Source organism: Crassostrea angulata, chromosome 7, assembly GCF_025612915.1.
Source record: "Crassostrea angulata isolate pt1a10 chromosome 7, ASM2561291v2, whole genome shotgun sequence".
In the NCBI taxonomy this organism is placed as follows: Eukaryota; Metazoa; Mollusca; class Bivalvia; order Ostreida; family Ostreidae; genus Magallana; species Magallana angulata.
The window spans coordinates 6,700,332-6,718,538 of record NC_069117.1 but is presented as its reverse complement, the minus strand read 5'-3'; the positions used below and the strand labels follow the sequence as shown (position 1 = coordinate 6,718,538).

The following is an 18,207-nucleotide window of genomic DNA, read 5'->3' as shown; positions in this document are numbered from 1 at the left end:
ACCAGAATATTTTTCCCGAGGTGCAGGGAACAGCTCAGTATGATCTATTGCCCGAGGCCAACGGCCGAGGGCAATAGATCATACTGAGCTGTTCCCTGCACCAAGGGAAAAAATTCTGGTCTATTGACTGTTCAAGCATTAAATAATTGTTTTATTACCTAATTCCTTTTTTAGTTTTCGGGGTTTATAATTTGCATATTGCAGATGGTTTTCGTACCATTATGCAATATACTCAGATTTTTTTTATCTTTTACATGCACAAAATCTGTTGCATGCATTACAACATCTCAATTTAATATTAGTTTAAACAAAGAAGGGACAGTCTTCAAGGAATTAGATTTTAAATAGTCGTTTACCTTATATAAATCTTTTAAACTGCTGATTATTTGATACTCCATTTTGATAACATTGAATTTGGTTTCACCAAGTACTAATAACAGCGTGTATGTAAAGGAATACACATTCCCCGAGAACTATCGAAAGGATGTAACATTAACATATCCGCGTTCTGAAATACGTTGCCGGTCCAATAGATCGCAGTCTATTGACCGGCGGTCCAATAGATCGCAGTCTATTGACTGGCAGTTCTAAATAGACGCAAATATTTAATTTGTAATAAAACAACAAAATCCCTTTGATTAGGTAATAATAACTTATATTCCAGTTCAAATTACATGTCAAATTATTTAAGAGAAATAAGATATTAGGCATTTCTTTTTAACCCTTCTCGTATCATACCACGAGAATTTTATTACAGGAATTAGCGCATTCGTCACATCGGCAACGATTTTCATATACTAGTACATGAACCTCTTCCTGTTTGGTCCAGTTTTAATCATATCTCAATAATTTTTCGATAGAAAAGGAGTCGTTCATTAAAAGCTGATTGCAACAGTTTAGCTGAGTATTGTGTTTATTTTTGTCCAATCCGGCGATTACGGCATGCCTTTTCCCGCAGCAAGGCAGTTGCCATATAAGGTCATGTCAAAATTCGACAAACGTGTAGATTTACATTTGTCAACTTAAATCATGTCAGATGTGCTATTGCCGATCCTGAAGATACATGTACAAATGCAGAAACTACGACTTGAAAGTGTGCAAAGTTGAAGGTTTAATTATATATACATGTAACTAATGAAAACAATAAAGCTGCAAGATATGCATCATGCGAAGGAACCGAGTCAAACCTTATGTGTTTATGCCCGATTTTTATAGATTACACGATCATAATTACACATATTCATATTCAGGCTCACACACCTACACAATTGCATATTCGGATTTACAAGTTTACATGTCTGGATTTTTGAACACGATTACCCTCCATACATTAAGGCCTCTTATTTAACATATCGATCCAGCCATTCCATATTTTTTTCTCATCATCTCATGCAGAGGTTAAAAACAATCAAGGTTACTTCACACACGTACCTTAATATTGATAGATTTATGGAATATCTCTTTTAAAATATGATTTAACATTTTACTAGTATATGAATTGTTAATTTTTTAAATTTATTTTAATTAAAAATTGTTTGGGTTGCCAATATGAATTCCGGAGCAGATTTGCAAAACAAAGTTAGTCAGGTATAAATCAGAATGGATACATGTACATATCATTTTATGATCCATTGAATAAAACTTAGATAATGCAGTTCACCTTAATCTTGATGAAAGATTTCAGAAAGATGTTTAAATTAAAAAAAATTAAAATAATTTGGAGAGGGTTTAAATAGGCTTTGCGTGTTGCCTTATCCATTTGATTACTCAATTAAATATGTTTAAATTAAATTATCAGCTGAGAGCATGCAGTTAATACTGAAACAGTGAGCGAAGCAAAGTGTCCTAGCCTTCAAATTCTCATCCGTATACATTAAAATATCCTCTGATACACATAAAACTAGCAATTTAACTAAAAACAATTTATGTTAGGATGAACCCCAGTCTCTGTAATGGACTTTAACCCCTCTTTTTCCACCTGAATCATTTTGTGGGTATGTCTTTTCGTCTATCGTTCTCTAATGTTGAATTGTTAAAAGTGAAGATCATGCGCTGATGTGTACTTAATTCCGATTATTTGTGATTTCAAATATGAATCACGTTCAATATCCATTAGTTCTAATTAGGAATGAATTTCATTTGAACTATTAACTACATATGATAGTAATTTATTAGTAAATTCATTGTCTGCAATTTAACCACTTTCTCAGACCATGCACCGCTACATATTGAATTGAAATGTACTACACATCTAGAGCCTTGTGATACGTCTAGCTACTATAAGACCCGAAATGTTTTCAAATGGAATTCTTCTTATGCTGATCATGTAACAATTTTTTTTAACTCTATAGAGGGCACATGTGACTTTGTGGATTTCGAAAACGTTACTTTCCAAAGTGACTAAGATGAATGTATGTTAAATATTACAGGCATGTTGAGTAAAGATATTGGCAATTTTTTTAATGTAAGTTCTAAAAATAGTAATAAGTCCAAACCAGCTAATTCAAGGCCAAGGTATTCTACTTATCTGTTTATGAACGATAAACCCTGGTTTAATGAAAACCTGAAGTCTTTATATAGAGAATATATTACAGCGTTACGTTCATTCAAAGGATCAAAACCACTTGAATTTCGTCAGTTAGAAACGTACATACAAGAAACTAGAAGCAAAGCTAAAGAGGTCGAATAAACAAATTGAAGGTAACAGGTTAAACATTTTGAAGAAAAACAACCCCAGACAATTTTTTGCCAGATTCAGAAAAAAGCCAAAATCAGTGAGAAATGTTCCTATCAAATTTTTTTTTGATCATTTCAAAAAAAATCACCCATGTAGATGGACATTCTGATACCAATTGTGAACAAGCGACTAATGAGTGTGTTTTTATGAACTAGATAAGGAAATCGACGTAGATGAAATTAGAAAAGCTATTAGTAAGTTGAAGCGGGGAAAATCCCATGGGGAAGATGGTATTCTGAACGAATATTTGATTAATTTTCAGGAGCACCTGTTGCCTTTGTTATACAATCTATTCAATTGTATATTAGATACTGGATTTTTCCCCTAAAAGTTGGTCTTCTTCCATCTTTGTACCTGTTTATAAAAAGGGTGATTGTACGAACCCAGACAATTATAGAGGTATAAGTCTGGTTAGCAATATGGCTAAATTGTTTACATCTATATTAAATAACTGATGTAATTACGGATGCCCAGTTTGGATTCAAACCTAATTGTGGTACACGAAATCGGCGTAGATGAAATAAGAAAAGCTATTAGTAATTTGAAGCGGGGAAAATCCCATGGGGAAGATGGTATTCTGAACGAATATTTGATCAATTTTCAGGAGCACCTGTTGCCTTTGTTATACAATCTATTCAATTGTATATTAGATACTGGATTTCCCCCCTAAAAGTTGGTCTTCTTCCATCTTTGTACCTGTTTATAAAAAGGGTATTTGTACGAACCCAGACAATTATAGAGGTATAAGTCTGGTTAGCAATATGGCTTAATTGTTTACATCTATATTAAATAACAGATGTAATTACGGATGCCCAGTTTGGATTCAAACCTAATTGTGTTACACGAGATGAGATGCAATATTTGTTTTCCATTCTATTATAAAAAATACTTTGTGCAAACGGAAACGATTGTATTGTGCATTTATCGACTTCAAGAAAGCTTTTGACTCAATTGATAGATATAAATTATGGTTAAAGTTATCCAGGGCATCCAGGGTAAACTGTTAAATGTTATTAAAGCTTTATATAATGATGTTAAATCTTGTGTTGTCGTGAATGGGCGCTTAAGCGATTATTTTTGTAACAATATCGGTCTTATGCAGGGTGAAGTGCTATCTCCAATTTTGTTTAATCTATATATAAATGATATTGAAATGATTTTTTAAAACTCTGGATGCATACCGCACAAATTATTATCATTAAATTTGTTTCTAATAATGTATGCATATGACATGGTACTTTTCTCTGAATCTGTTGAAGGTCTACAACTACTTTTAAGTGAATTGTCACAATACTGCAAAACTTGGAACTTGTGTATAAATGGTGAAGAATCAAAAATTGTAGTTTTTAGAAATAAGGGCAAAATCAAATGTAACGAATAATGGTTTATTGGCAATGGCCATTTAGAAATTGTGGAACAATTTACTTATTTGGGAATAATATTCCAGTACAATACTAAATTATCATTATCATTAAAGAAAGTGGGCGCTTAAGATGTACATTCGGCAGGAATCTAGGCGCACAAGAAGAGTGAAAATTTCATCAATTAATTTTGAATATTTTGCGAATTATAACCGTTATTTGGTTTCTGTTGGATGTGGAATGGGTGGAAAAATATTTGAAATGCAAGGGGTTTTATCATAATATGGGTCTAAATATAGCAACACGATGCAATTCGTGCAAAATCCTTCTTATTTACAACTGTTTTTAAATGATTTTGTTGTCTCTGGGTCTTCTCTCCACAAATTTGAAACGTGTAAAGATATCATATTTCAACATTAAAAATGTCGCTTTTTAAAAAAAGCTGGAGAGATGACCCAGAGATGACTAATTATGTACTTTTTCAAATTATTTTTTGAAGGATAAAAAACAAAGTCCATTGATATGACAATGTTGTTTCAAACAGTACTTTATAGAGCATATTGACAAGTCTCGCATGGCTCAGTGGTTTCGTACTGGATTAGTGAATACAAACATTCAGTGTTTTGGGTTCAAATCCAACTGGTGGTCTTTTTAAAAAAAATTAAACTTTTTTGTTTTAAATGTTTTTTATTATAACATGGTGTTGAATTATAATATGCCGGTATATTTTAATTTGTTGTTATTGATTTCTAGATCTGCTGAATGAACACTATTTTCTTTTCTTATTACTAGCTTTTTAAGGATATACACAATATAACTTCATTAAAATATGTTTGCATTAACATTTCCAACTAGTTATCGGTTTACCTCTCATTGCCATTTTTTGAAAGCTTGTGAGTTTTTTAATAACCGGAATAGCCATTTACTTTGACTCTCAACATAATATATTTTTGTTGAAACCTGTACATAGCCTTTCGAGGTTATAGACATTTAAATCCCAATTGATTCGTGTCGAGGATTCCTGCAAACTTACAATCTTGTGCGCTCACTTTCTTTGTTTCTACTAGTGTATGCAGATGACATGGTACTTTTCTCTGAATCTGTTGAAGGTCTACAACTACGTTTAAGTGAATTGTCACACTACTGCAAAACTTGGAACTTTTGTATTAATGGTGAAAAATCAAAAATTGTAGTTTTTAGAAATAACGGAAAATCAAATTAACGAAAAATGGTTTATTGGCAATGACGTTTTAGAAATTGTGGAACAATTTACTTATTTGGGAATAATATTCCAGTACAATACTAAATTTACAAAAGCTGAAAAGCAATTGTCTGACCAGGGTAGAAAGGCAATGTTTGCGCTTAGGAAAAATATTAGAGGCATGATACTTAATCATGAAACATTATTATCGCTTTTTGATTGTTATATTGGTGGCATTACTAATTATGCTTCAGAAATTTGGGGCTCTCATAAACAATGTTGAAATAAGTTTTCTGAACCCATGACTAATTGCAATTGTAAATCGCTTAGAAAATTATGTGTATTTATTTCAAATATTTATGATGCTGTCGGCTCCTCTTAGTTGTTTTCCTATTATGATCCTTTATACCAAAATCTTACATAAGTAGTGATTCTATAGTCTGTCCTCTTTTATTTATATTTTCCCTGTATGAAAATGTACCTATTTGTATGTACCTCTGACGATTTGTATTTGTGTGTATTATATATGTGTTCCTCTTGTACCAAATTATTTGGTTTGAGCGAAAATACTGAACTTGAACTTGAAAAACTGCACCTTGATTTTTGTAAGCAAACCCTGGGTGTAAAAAGGTCTTCATTTAATGCTGCTAGGTAGATTACCTCTTATCACAAAAAGGATGTGTTATATAAGGAATAAGGAATCATTCTTTGAGTATTATGAGGTGATAAATTCGGTCGGGGCGTGATCAAATCCAATAAAGCCCGAAGGGCTTTATGAAAGATTTGATCACGTCCCGACTGGAATTATCATCTCATAATATTCAAAGAATGATTCCTTATTACTTATATTTATATAATTTTAAGCCATTGTACGATTAACTGTTTAAATATAACTAAGAAAACCCTGCTGGCGCCCCAATTTGTAGTTATGGGTTATATAGTACAAAATCGATACGTAGTGTTATCACAGGCAATGACACTGGAAAATGTAAATATTTAGTTATAATTGTATTATCCAAAAGTGTTACGATGAAATGTTCATTGACATTGACATAAAAACTGGATTTCTGATGTAAAGAAAATTTTAAATGTTATTGGGTTCAATGAAGTTTTGAATAAACCAACAATTGATTCACTTACTCTAAAAGTCTTAAATTAACGAATCGCAGACCTGGCTAAACAAATTATTTTTGGTAAAATAGAAAATTCGCAGAAATATCATTTTTATAAATATTTAGTGGATGGATTTTATTTTCAATATTACCTTACAAAATCAATTCCTGTAAAATTTCAACAGTGTATATCAAAATTAAGATTGTCCTCTCGTCGTTTAGCTATCGAAACTGGAAGGTACAATAGAACACACAGAGCCCAAAGGAACTGCCTTTCATGTAAAAATTATGTTGAAGATGAATTCCATTTTAATTTAGGGTATCCAGGATATATTGAATACCGTCAAAAATATATTAAAAAGTATTTTTATAGGAAATTATCGATGTTCAAGCTGTTGCAATTGTTTAATAACGAAAATTTTAAAGATATGTGTAACCTTGGCAAATACATTTACTATTGTATGGAATTAAGAAACGATATATGTATTTAACTTTAGATTGTTGTTCTTTTGATTCTTTTCGCCTTTACTTATGTCAATTTGTCATATTTATGTATGTACAATGTAATAGCGTCTCCTGTAAAATACCAACTTCTGTACTTTACTATGTTTAATTTGTATAATTTGATGAGCTGCAAAACTTAAAAAAATAAAGAATGATATGAAAGAACCGTGCAGAAAATATTTAAATAGTGCTTTAATCCCACTTGATTATTTAACAAAGGATTCCTTAATAGTGCATAATATTTATGAGTTCAATCCTGTATTATTTATAATCTCTACTGAGGGTAGGAGTTATTATTGTCGATCACCAGTGGTGATAACCTGTGCACAGACCGGTCAATATTCGTTAACAACTAACCTTTAGAGCGGAGAGGCGTACATGGCACATATGCTGAAGAGAAAAAGAATAAAGCAATCAAAATCGCATGATGGGGAGTGTTTATTTCTCTTTTAAAACTGCATTATGTTTGTACGTGGTGTATTTTGTGTGTGCATACAATATTGCCGACGAGAACCAACTCCACACAGCTTTATTCACTAACTACAACAACGAACTCCGTGCTGGAGATGACCGAAACTTTCCACTCAACGTATCCATGACATTCTATTTGAAGGCCATCAAAGAATTCGTGGAGGCAACGAGTAAACTCTCTGTAAATGGCGTGTTTCAGATAACGTGGCGAGACGAACGATTATCGTGGAACCCAGCGATGCACCAAAACATTCTGCAGACAATGGTTCCTCAAAATAAGATTTGGTTGCCAACCATGATAATCTCAAACCCGTTTAAGGAAGCTAACGGACTTGGGAGTGATTTGGTTAAGACCTTCCTTCATCCTGATGGTTCGTTAGTTTGGATCATTATGCAGTCTTTTGAAGTTATATGTGACGCCAACGTGAAATATTATCCTTTCGATAAGCAGTTTTGTTCGATCAGATTCGGCACATACAGTTTTGACAGAAATTGGCTAAATATAACCTTTCCAAATTCTAAAATTGATATGCTTCATTATGAGGAAAATGGCTTGTGGGAGATTGAGAACACAGCGGCATACAGTACCGCCGAGTATGGACCGGTGGAAGTAGTCTGAAACGTCGATCTACTTACTACGTAGCAAGTCTGTTAGTCCCTATGACGTTTGTAGCTGTTTTACAGTCATTCGTTTTCGTACTTCCGAACGAGTCGGGAGAAAGGATAGGATTTTCCGTGACAATGTTACTGGCGAGCGTAGTGTTTCTGACTCTTATTCAGGAGAAACTTCCGGAATCATCCGAGCCCAGCATCTCCATACTGGGTTACCTATTGCTAGGATACATTACTCTCGGGGGTATACAAACTCTAGCCGTTATACTCAGTTCTTACCTTTTCATACAAACCAAACCTGTCCCAAAATGGTTGAAAATAATATCATGTCAAGAGCTGACCAAAGTAGAAGAAATACCTCCGAGGAAAAAGAGTGAAGAAAATTCAGTTGAAGAGCTCAATGATGATTCTTTGAAAGAAAAATACGAAGTGTGTTGGAGGAAGATCAGTAGATCATTCGATCGAGTCTGCTTTATATCGTCTTTGATCGCATTTGCTATTCAAATTAGCATTTACATTGGTATGGTTTACAGATGATGACGATATATATATATATATATATATATATATATATATATATATATATATATATATATATATATATATATATATATATATATCAGGCTTGGGGCGAATTACATTGTAAAGTAATGCATTACATTACCATTACTTCATGAATTTGGGCATTAAATTACCATTACCATTACTTGATTTTCTTGAAGTAATGCATTACATGAGTAAAGTAATGCATTACCATTACCATTACTTTTTTTTTAAAGTAAAGCTAACACTTTAAGACAAAAGATTGCTGTTGCACTTTATGATCGAAGTTTCAAAGGGTTCATCTTTTAACTGCATTCATCTTCCGGGCTATACTAAACTAGAGGTACTGTGAGCAAGCTCACAATTGATACCCCCCGCTAAGAAAAAAATCATAACGCGTGTATTTTTGCTATTATAGAAAATATTGGATGAATCTATTTTACTGACCATTTTCTATAAATAACAACTGCTCTATATTTTTAAACTGTTAATGCTAATAGGAGTAAACAAACCAATTTCTATCCTTTAATTCCATTTTATTTTAAGTTAACTGTTAATGCATGAGGACATTTGCATCCTTCCTTTAACAACGATGACTCAAATCAAACTCAAATCAAACGAAATCCACATGTCAAGCAGCCATTTAATATTTAAACATTTTGAATTATTGGTACACTGAACCCGATTTTTTCCGAATTTTTTTTTCCACACATTTTTTTTTCCAAATAAAAATTTAACCAGGGCAGGCCATTTTCAGAGAGACAGGGATGAAAATCTAAAAATAATTTTATGTGGCCTGAGAAGAGCAAGCTTTGTGTCAAATTTAAGCTTCTAATATTTCTAATAATACAAGAAATGACACAGACAAAATTTAGCATTTTCGAAACAATGACCTTGAACTTCCTCAATTGACCTTGGGTCAAGGTAATGACACACCCTTACGTCATAAGCAATATTTGTGTGAAGTAAGAACATTCAATGCTTCACCATAAGGAAGATATGGACCGGACACGAATTTTGCATTTTTTCTGCCAGTGACCTTGACCTTGCCCGAATGACCTTGGGTCATGGTCATGACACACCCTTAGGTCATAAGCAATCTTTGTGTGAAGTAAGAACCTCCAAAGTTTCTCCATAAGAAAGATATGGACCGGACACGAATTTTGCATTTTTTCTGCCAGTGACCCTGACCTTGCCCGAATGACCTTGGGTCAAGGTCATGACACACCCTTAGGTCATAAGCAATCTTTGTGTGAAGTAAGAACTTCCAATGTCAATGTTTCTCTATAAGAAAGATATGGACCGGACACGAATTTTGCATTTTTTCTGCCAGTGACCTTGACCTTGCACAAATGATCTTGGGTCAAGGCCATTACACATCTTTAGGTCATCAGCAATCTTTGTGTGAAGTAAGAACCTCCAATGTTTCTCCATAAGAAAGATATGGACCAGACACGAATTTTGCATTTTTTCTGCCAGTGACCTTGACCTTGCCCGAATGACCTTGGGTCAAGGTCATGACACACCCTTAGGTCATAAGCAATCTTTGTGTGAAGTAAGAACTTCCAATGTTTCTCTATAAGAAAGATATGGATCGGACACTATTGCACAGACAGACGGACAGATAGACAGACAGACGGACGGACGAACAAGGTGATTCCTATTTACCCTCCAAACTTTGTTTGCGGGGGGTATAATAAATGTTTTACAGGAGCAGTAGAAGCTTGGACTGGAAAATACTGTTTGATGATCTTTATCTAAGAATAAATTAAGTGCAATAATAGATTAAATACATGAATCTTGTATTTTCTGTCAGTCCAAACTAATGTACAGTGTAATTAATATACAAGAGAGAGAGAGAGAGAGAGAGAAAGAGAGACAGACAGAGAGAGACAGACAGAGAGAGAGAGAGAAAGAGAGAGAAAATAAGTAAGATTATTTTCAAATGGGTTATAATATTGGAGGTGATATTAATTTTCATCATGGATGGACAGTGCATTCATTTTGCTTTTAAAGGTGCATGTTTGTCTCCTATTCTTTTGTGACATAGCGAAGGGAAGGGGATTGGGGTGTTTAGCACTTCTTCTAACAATTGATTGTTTAGATTATCCTGGGGGCATAGTGTGTTGTTGACACATTTCTTATTGAAGTGCAAACTAATATGAGTAAATTGTTTAAATGATTAAAAACTCTTAATAACAACACTCCTAAAAATGTTATGAAATTGTGCTGTTATCTTAAGTAATATTAACAAATCAAAAATGAATTTTAAAAAACCTTTTTTAATAATACATGTACAATTAAAACATTTTTATCTCAAGAATTATTTCTTTCTTTTTAAAAATAAATTTAATCAAATTCAATTTCAGCTATTCATTTATTCATTACATTTTTTAAATTGAACATGCATAAATATGCATAGTAAAGCAAAGTAATGCCATGTAATGCCAGCATTACACTAGATTTTAGGAAGTAATGAATTACATTACCATTACTTGTAATGCTAATTTTGTGGCATTACTCATTACTAGCATTACTTTGAAAACATGTAATGCATTGCAATGCATTACCATTACATTTAGCATTACGCCAAGCCCGATATATATATATATATATACACACAAACGAATAAGTCCTTGGTATAGGTAACGATATAGAAAAAGGTTTTCAGTAGACGATAACACAATAATCCATTTCTTTCAAATTTAATCCATTTAATCCATGAATTTAAAATCCACTGAAGAGCCGATCAGGAGAAAGCGCTCTGGATTAAAGAAAGAAATGGATTATTGTATTATCGTCTACTGAAAACCTTTACATATATATATATATATATATATATATATATATATATATATATATATATATATATATATATATATATATATATATATATATATATTAAATTCGAGAGAAATGGAGTATTGTGTTATCGTCTACTAAACTCTCTCTCTCTCTCTCTCTCTCTCTCTCTCTCTCTTATTGGATGTCTGAATTTGTTATTTAAAGACACAACCATACTTTGAGAATATGTCTAAATTTTTGCCTTTTTCACTGATCTTAAATCATAATTTGCTTCAAGAGTGGGATTTTATAATTGCAGTACAATTAACGTTAAAGAATTGAATATTTGCACCAGACATGGGGTAATCGTAATCGAGTAATCGTAATCGATTGTAATGATTACTCTTTTTCGAGTAATCGACAGTAATCTGTAATCGAAGAGATTTTCAATTACTTGTAATCCTAATTTAATCGATTACAGCCAAAAAATTCAGTGTAATTATTATTACTTTTTCGATTACTTTCGATTACTCTTTTCATAAACATATTGTAATGCACATATTGTATAAAAAAATGCTCTTCAAGTGTTGTTTATAATTCAATTTGTAAAATATAAAATAAAATTGTTTATATTCATTTTTTATGATTTTCCATTTTCACTTAAAATATAACTATTGGTTCAATGTCATTGAGTATATAATCAAATAATCAGTTCACTCTGTGTTTCACAGTTCTTTGCAGAATTTTGTGATTATTTAACATAGTGTGGCTTAGAAAAATCACTAAGCTACTGATCATTATTTAAGGAGAGACAGAAAGAGAGGGAGAGAAAGAGAGAGAGAGGTTATATTTACTGTCTTTTTTGCCAGAGAAAGAAACAAAAGGGTGTGTAATTGTCAGTAAGTGTGTTTGTTCTTGCCAGGTAAGGAATGCACGAAGCAGTTAATGAGGTGTGACCACCCTAATCATGTTTGGATAACAATTGAATAGCCCCAACAAGGATCTATTAAATCAGAACAATTATAAGCTCCAAACACATTCATTCAAATCGTGAAGCAAGGTTCCCTGAAAGTTCTTTGGATATTGCCGATGATATTTTTAAAATTATAAAATTTTATTCTAATTTCTATTTTCGAGAAATTATCAATAACAACAGAATGATTATGATGTTAATGGTGCAAGGTCAAGATTTCATACAAAGTCGTTAACTTCCAAGAAAAAACCTTTGTTTTCATAATTTAAATGACAGATTTCTCTTTATAATTGTTTATGATTTAAATAAGCAGTAGAAATTATGAAATGTTATATTGTTCAAGTTCAAGTTCAAGTTCTTTATTAACTTTAAGCTATACAGCTCATCAGTACAATAAATATAAACAATATACACGTACAGGTAGGTTAACAGGAGAATGTGGCAGAAGTGTACATACTATGATATCAACATCTAATTTGCATTAAGTAAATCTTTTCTTAATTTCAAACCAAAGTGAATAAATTTACCCAGATTACATAGTTCCTTTACATTTTCAACATTAAAAAGTTGCAGAAGTTTACACATTGAAGGTTTTTTCCAGTAATAAGGCTTAATGTATTTTTTGCGATAGCCTTCGTATATGGGACATATTGAAATAAAATGAAATCCATCTTCAATAGAATTTGAACATAAAAAACAATTTCTGTTGTGTCTTTCAATATTATAAAATCGACCTGTTTCTATCGACAATTGATGTGAAGACAACCTGAATCTGGAAATACACTTTTGATATTTGTTTGGAATAGGTTTCCTTAAATAAAACTGTAAATTATGGGTTGCAATTAGGTATTTGAAAAAAGAGCATTTACTAGAAATATCTAGTTGAGAAAAAATATACTGTGTAGCTTGGTCAAAAATACGTTGCTTAACAGCAATGAGATCTGCAGCTGTTATTTTTTGTTTTTCCCACAATTCAAACATACCCAGATTGCATAAAAAATCTTTAACATGATACAACCAGTTTTTTGCATTATGTTTTTCGACACAGTCATATAGTGTATAATAGCAATGTTGAATAATACAATTATTATGGTACAGTATTTTTTTCCAGAACTTAACTATGTTGAACATTCTTTGGTACATCAGAGGACAGCGTCCTAATTCAGAATAAACTGCTACATTACAAGTTGACCTTTTAACTCCCAAGATATGTTTACAAAAATCAAGATGAAGTTTCTCAATATTAGGTGCTTTGAGTGAACCCCATACCTCAGAAGCATAGTTAATGACACTGCCAACAAAGCAATCAAACAATGATAGCAAAGTATTATGGTTAAAAAACATGTTTCTAATATTTTTTTTCAATACAAATAATGCCTTCCTGCCTTGCTCAGCAAGTTGTTTCTCAGCTTTAGAAAATTTATTATTGTAGTAAAAAATAATGCCAAGATAAGCAAACTGATCTACAATGTCAAGTGGTTTACCATAAATATACCATTTTTCGTTTTCTTTTACCCTTCCACCTTTTCTAAAAACAACAATCTTTGACTTATCAACATTAATGTGTAATTTCCATGTGCTACAATAATATGTTAATTCATCCAAAAGTGATTGAAGACCAGCAATTGTTTCTGAAAAAATCACCATGTCATCAGCATACATAAGAAGGAAAAGATTCAGTGATGAAATTTCAAATGGTACACATTCAGAATTTAAAAAATTGATTTCAAAATCATTTACATACAGATTAAATAAAATGGGTGAAAGTACTTCACCTTGCATTAAACCAAGATTGCTGTTAAAGAAATCACTCAAGTGTCCATCAGAAGTCACACATGCTTTAACATTTTTATACAACCCTTTTATAACACGTAGAAGTTTTCCTTGGATACCAATTTTTGACAATTTCATCCAAAGTTTAGACCTATCAACAGAGTCAAATGCTTTTTTGAAATCAATAAAGGCACAGTAAAGTTTTTTATTATTACTTTATTATTACTAGCCAACGATGAAGTAATTAAAGTATGTAGAGCAAAGATTGCATCACATTTAGATTTAAAACCAAATTGTGCATCAGTAATGACATCATTTTCATCTGACCATGTTATAAGTCTGTTGTTCAATACGGAAGTAAAAAGTTTACACATGTTGCTAACAAGGCTGATTCCTCTATAATTATTAGGATCAGATTTATCTCCCTTTTTAAAAATAGGCACAATAATAGAAGAAGACCATGATTCAGGAAAGAAACCTGTTTGAAGTATACAATTAAAAAGTCTATGTAGGATAGGCAACAAATATTCTTCAAATTCAATGAAATATTCATTAAGTAAACAGTCGTCACCATGTGATTTACCTTTTTTTAATTTCTTAATAACTACTTTAATTTCTTCAACATCAATATCCTTATCTAGTTCTTCAAGAATACAATCTTCAGCATCATTGGAGATATCATTATCAATAGTAACATTGCTTTGTGAAGTTAATTTAAAATGGTCAAAAAACTCACTTAGTTGCACATTAGATTTAAAATTAGATTTTCGTTTAAATTTTGCAAAAAATTGCTTAGGATTATTTTTCTTAAGCATTTCTAGTCTTTGACCTTCATGCAATAAATACTGTCTTTTGCATTTAGCTTCACAAAGCTTATATGTGCGCTTTTTGCATATCAATACTTGATGATTAACAACACTTTTACAAGAATTGAATTTACGTAATGCAACAATATACTCTTTATACAGTGATTTTAATTTACAATCGAACCATGGTTTATCACTTGTAGAAAAATATAATTCATGTACATTATCTTGCTTTGTTTGATTTCTTCTAGTGCTACAATCACTGGTGTCAAATTTCTTGATTTCAAAAAATGGATCTACAATTTCATGAAAAACTTCATTAAATTTGTTAATACAAGAATCCATGTCAGTTTGAGATGAGATATCTTCAATATTAATACAATCATTCAATCTGTGTTGATTTTGGATAATAGATTCTGTGCACGGTCCGAGGTGTTCCACTTTCCATGAGGAACGTTTACGTTGAGAGTATTCATGCGAGTCAGCCAGCTTTTGGCATGGGTTGTTGTTCATACTAATGTGCAGTTCTATGTGTAGTGGTGCATGGTCAGAAAAAGCATTGAAATTACAGACAATAAACTTATGAAAACAATCAAACATATGAACAGGTAATAGTAAATAATCAATTGTACTGAGTCCACGTGACCCATTGAAGGAAAAATCATTTGCGTGACCGCCTTTATGTCTTCCATTCACAATACGAAGACCTGTGGTCTTACATAATAACAATAGTTTTGTACCATATTCATTACGCCCAGTGTCAGGGTTCATTCTTACAGATAACTTGCTGTCAGCTGTATATGTAGGCAGACTGTCTAAGATATCATTATGTAATGAATCATTTTCAATAAAATCTGGTAATGATTGCGTTCTACTATTAAAGTCTCCAAAAACAAAAACATCACCTTGATTCAAATAATTACACAAAAAATTTTCTAATTCACTAAAGATATCACAATTTAGATTTTTTAAAAATACAGAATTCGCAGGGGGTAAATATGTAAATGCGCAATACACATCGCATTTATATACACAAAGAAATTTGTCAATTTTGAACCAAATAATCATATCGTATAAAGAATCAATAACAGACACATATTTATCATATATATCTTTTATCAGAATAATAGTTCCTCCTCCCTGGACGGATCTAGAATCTCTATGGAATATGTGTGTTTTATAGCCTTCCACATCAACGGAGAAGTCTTTACGAATCCAACATTCCGATAGACATATAATGTCGTATGTACACAGATAGTGCTTTAATTGACCCCACTTGTTTTCAAAACCACCGTTAATGTTCCAACCAATAATTTTGAGGGTATTTTCATTCTCCGGACCTCCTCACCTCGACTGGGATCCCTTTCGGTCTGGTAATGGTGTTGTTCCCTGGTCCTGTCTGTAGAGTCGCCCATCAATGAAAAGCTTATCTTTAACAAAAACCGTTTTCCTGTTGTTGGCCTTCGCTTGCTTCAGCACTGGAAGAAGTTGTTTTCTTCTTTCTTGGATTTCCCTTGGGTATTGCTCGGAAATGGAGAGATCTGTGTTTTTCAACTTAAATGCACTCTTACGCACAAGCTCCCGCTGAGGAAATCTGGTGAATTTCACAACAATCGGGCGAATCTTTCCACTCTCTCTTTTGCCGATCCTGTGGGCTCTCTCGATACTGACGTCTTCCATTATTTAGATTATTAAGATTGAAATATAAAAAAGTCTGAAATTTTCATATCATTCATATAAAATACATCTTTAATAAAACCAAATCAACTTGAAGAGTTTATATGATATGTTCTGAAGAGGTACCATGCACATTTTAATGATTTTTAAAAAAGTAATTGGATATTAATCGATTACATCTTATAAAGTAATCGATTACTGGACAAAAATGAGTGTAATCGATTAATAATCGATTGATAATATTCTCAAAACACGTAAATACAGGCCTTTATTTTATATCATTTCATATCCTACTTTGATTTATGATAAAACATGAAATCAAATAAGATATAATTATGTGTTTCTTATTTTATCATTTAGTGGTTAATTAAACTAAACGATATATTCAGAACGGAGTTATTGTTCGTGTTTACACACTCTACATGTGGTTAAAAATATAAACATTGGGTTGCTTAATGAAATCATAGCCATGTTTGAGGCTTTTGGTGCGCAAAACGATGCTTTTTGTAAAATAATGGAAGTCTGTTTTTTTTGTTTTTTTTAATAAAAACTTGGTATATTGAGTTATTCTCAATATATTCTAATGTGTGTGTGTGTGTTGGGGGGGGGGGGGGGGGTCGCTAATAAGTATGTTAAGTGGATGCATTAGCAGGAAAAACCTATAACTTCTATGGTTACATTTATTTCTAAAACTTATTTTATCTACCAATTAATAAAGATAAAGTACAAAATTCATAAACGTTAAAATGTTTTATTTGACTACAAGTACCTTTAGATTCTAGGAAATTGACTATTAACACAAGGCACGATTTTTACTGCGAAACTGAAAAGGTCACGTTGTTTTAATTTAAGTGACAATAACATTCGCAGAAATTTTGAGGTATGAGGAGAAATCGTACCCAAGAGAAAAGTTACCCTTGACTTATGGCTAGGGAACGTTTTCATGCGCAGATCTAGATTTTTCCACTGAAGGGGTCCGACGGATATTTAATTTTGCCAGAGCTGGGGTGGGGGTGGAGGTTATGAGGCATATTTTCGGTAATTTTACTATGCAAATTTATAAAATTTGATTCCAGGGGGATGGTGGGGGGGGGGTCAAACAAAAAGAATTTTTTAAAGATTAAGATACAATATTCTGTGTAATTAACAATCATTCAAACCAAACGTAAAATATATGAAACATTACTCGCCGCAAATATTACAACAGTGATAATAAGTAATAATTCTCTTCCCCCTACCCCTCCCCTCCCCCTCCCCTAACGGATCAGGATTTTTATGATTTGCGATTTAAACATTTTTTTGGCTTGTCAAGATTTTAAGAATAGATCTCCCCCTCCCCCGATAACCATTTACTAGGCAATTCTTTTATGTACGTGGTTATTCAAACAATTATATGCAATAGCAAAAAATGATGCACATGCTTATTAAGTAAGTTATTTTATTGCATTAGAACAGTTTTTAACTATTTTATTTCTTGTTAAGATTTTTCTACCCTACGCACCCTCATTCGTAGGTACAGTTTCTCCGTGTTACGTTTTCTCCAGGGTACGAATTCTCCTGATGCACGCCATCTATAGCGTTAATTCCGGTTGGTTTTGCATCGGTCTGTTTCGTATTTTAGCATGTAGTTTGTTTTCTATTAAAGGGGGGGAT

General features: G+C 32.3%; 1 protein-coding gene and 1 pseudogene across 1 annotated transcript; one reads left to right on the top strand and one right to left on the bottom strand.

The window, feature by feature from the left end:
- Nucleotides 1–7,242: 7,242 nt before the first annotated feature.
- LOC128156416 (neuronal acetylcholine receptor subunit alpha-6-like) lies at nt 7,243–8,549 on the top strand (annotated as a pseudogene).
- Nucleotides 8,550–16,221: 7,672 nt separating this feature from the next.
- On the bottom strand, nt 16,222–16,557 carry LOC128156285 (uncharacterized). The gene has a single exon (XM_052818355.1). It carries the CDS (start codon nt 16,555–16,557, stop codon nt 16,222–16,224), a length of 336 nt encoding a protein of 111 aa, XP_052674315.1.
- Between the last annotated feature and the right edge of the window lie 1,650 nt (nt 16,558–18,207).

What these genes read in the sequence shown, in the direction of transcription:
- LOC128156285 (XM_052818355.1), bottom strand. Translation starts at nt 16,557, where the DNA reads ATGGAAGACGTCAGTATCGAGAGAGCCCACAGGATCGGCAAAAGAGAG.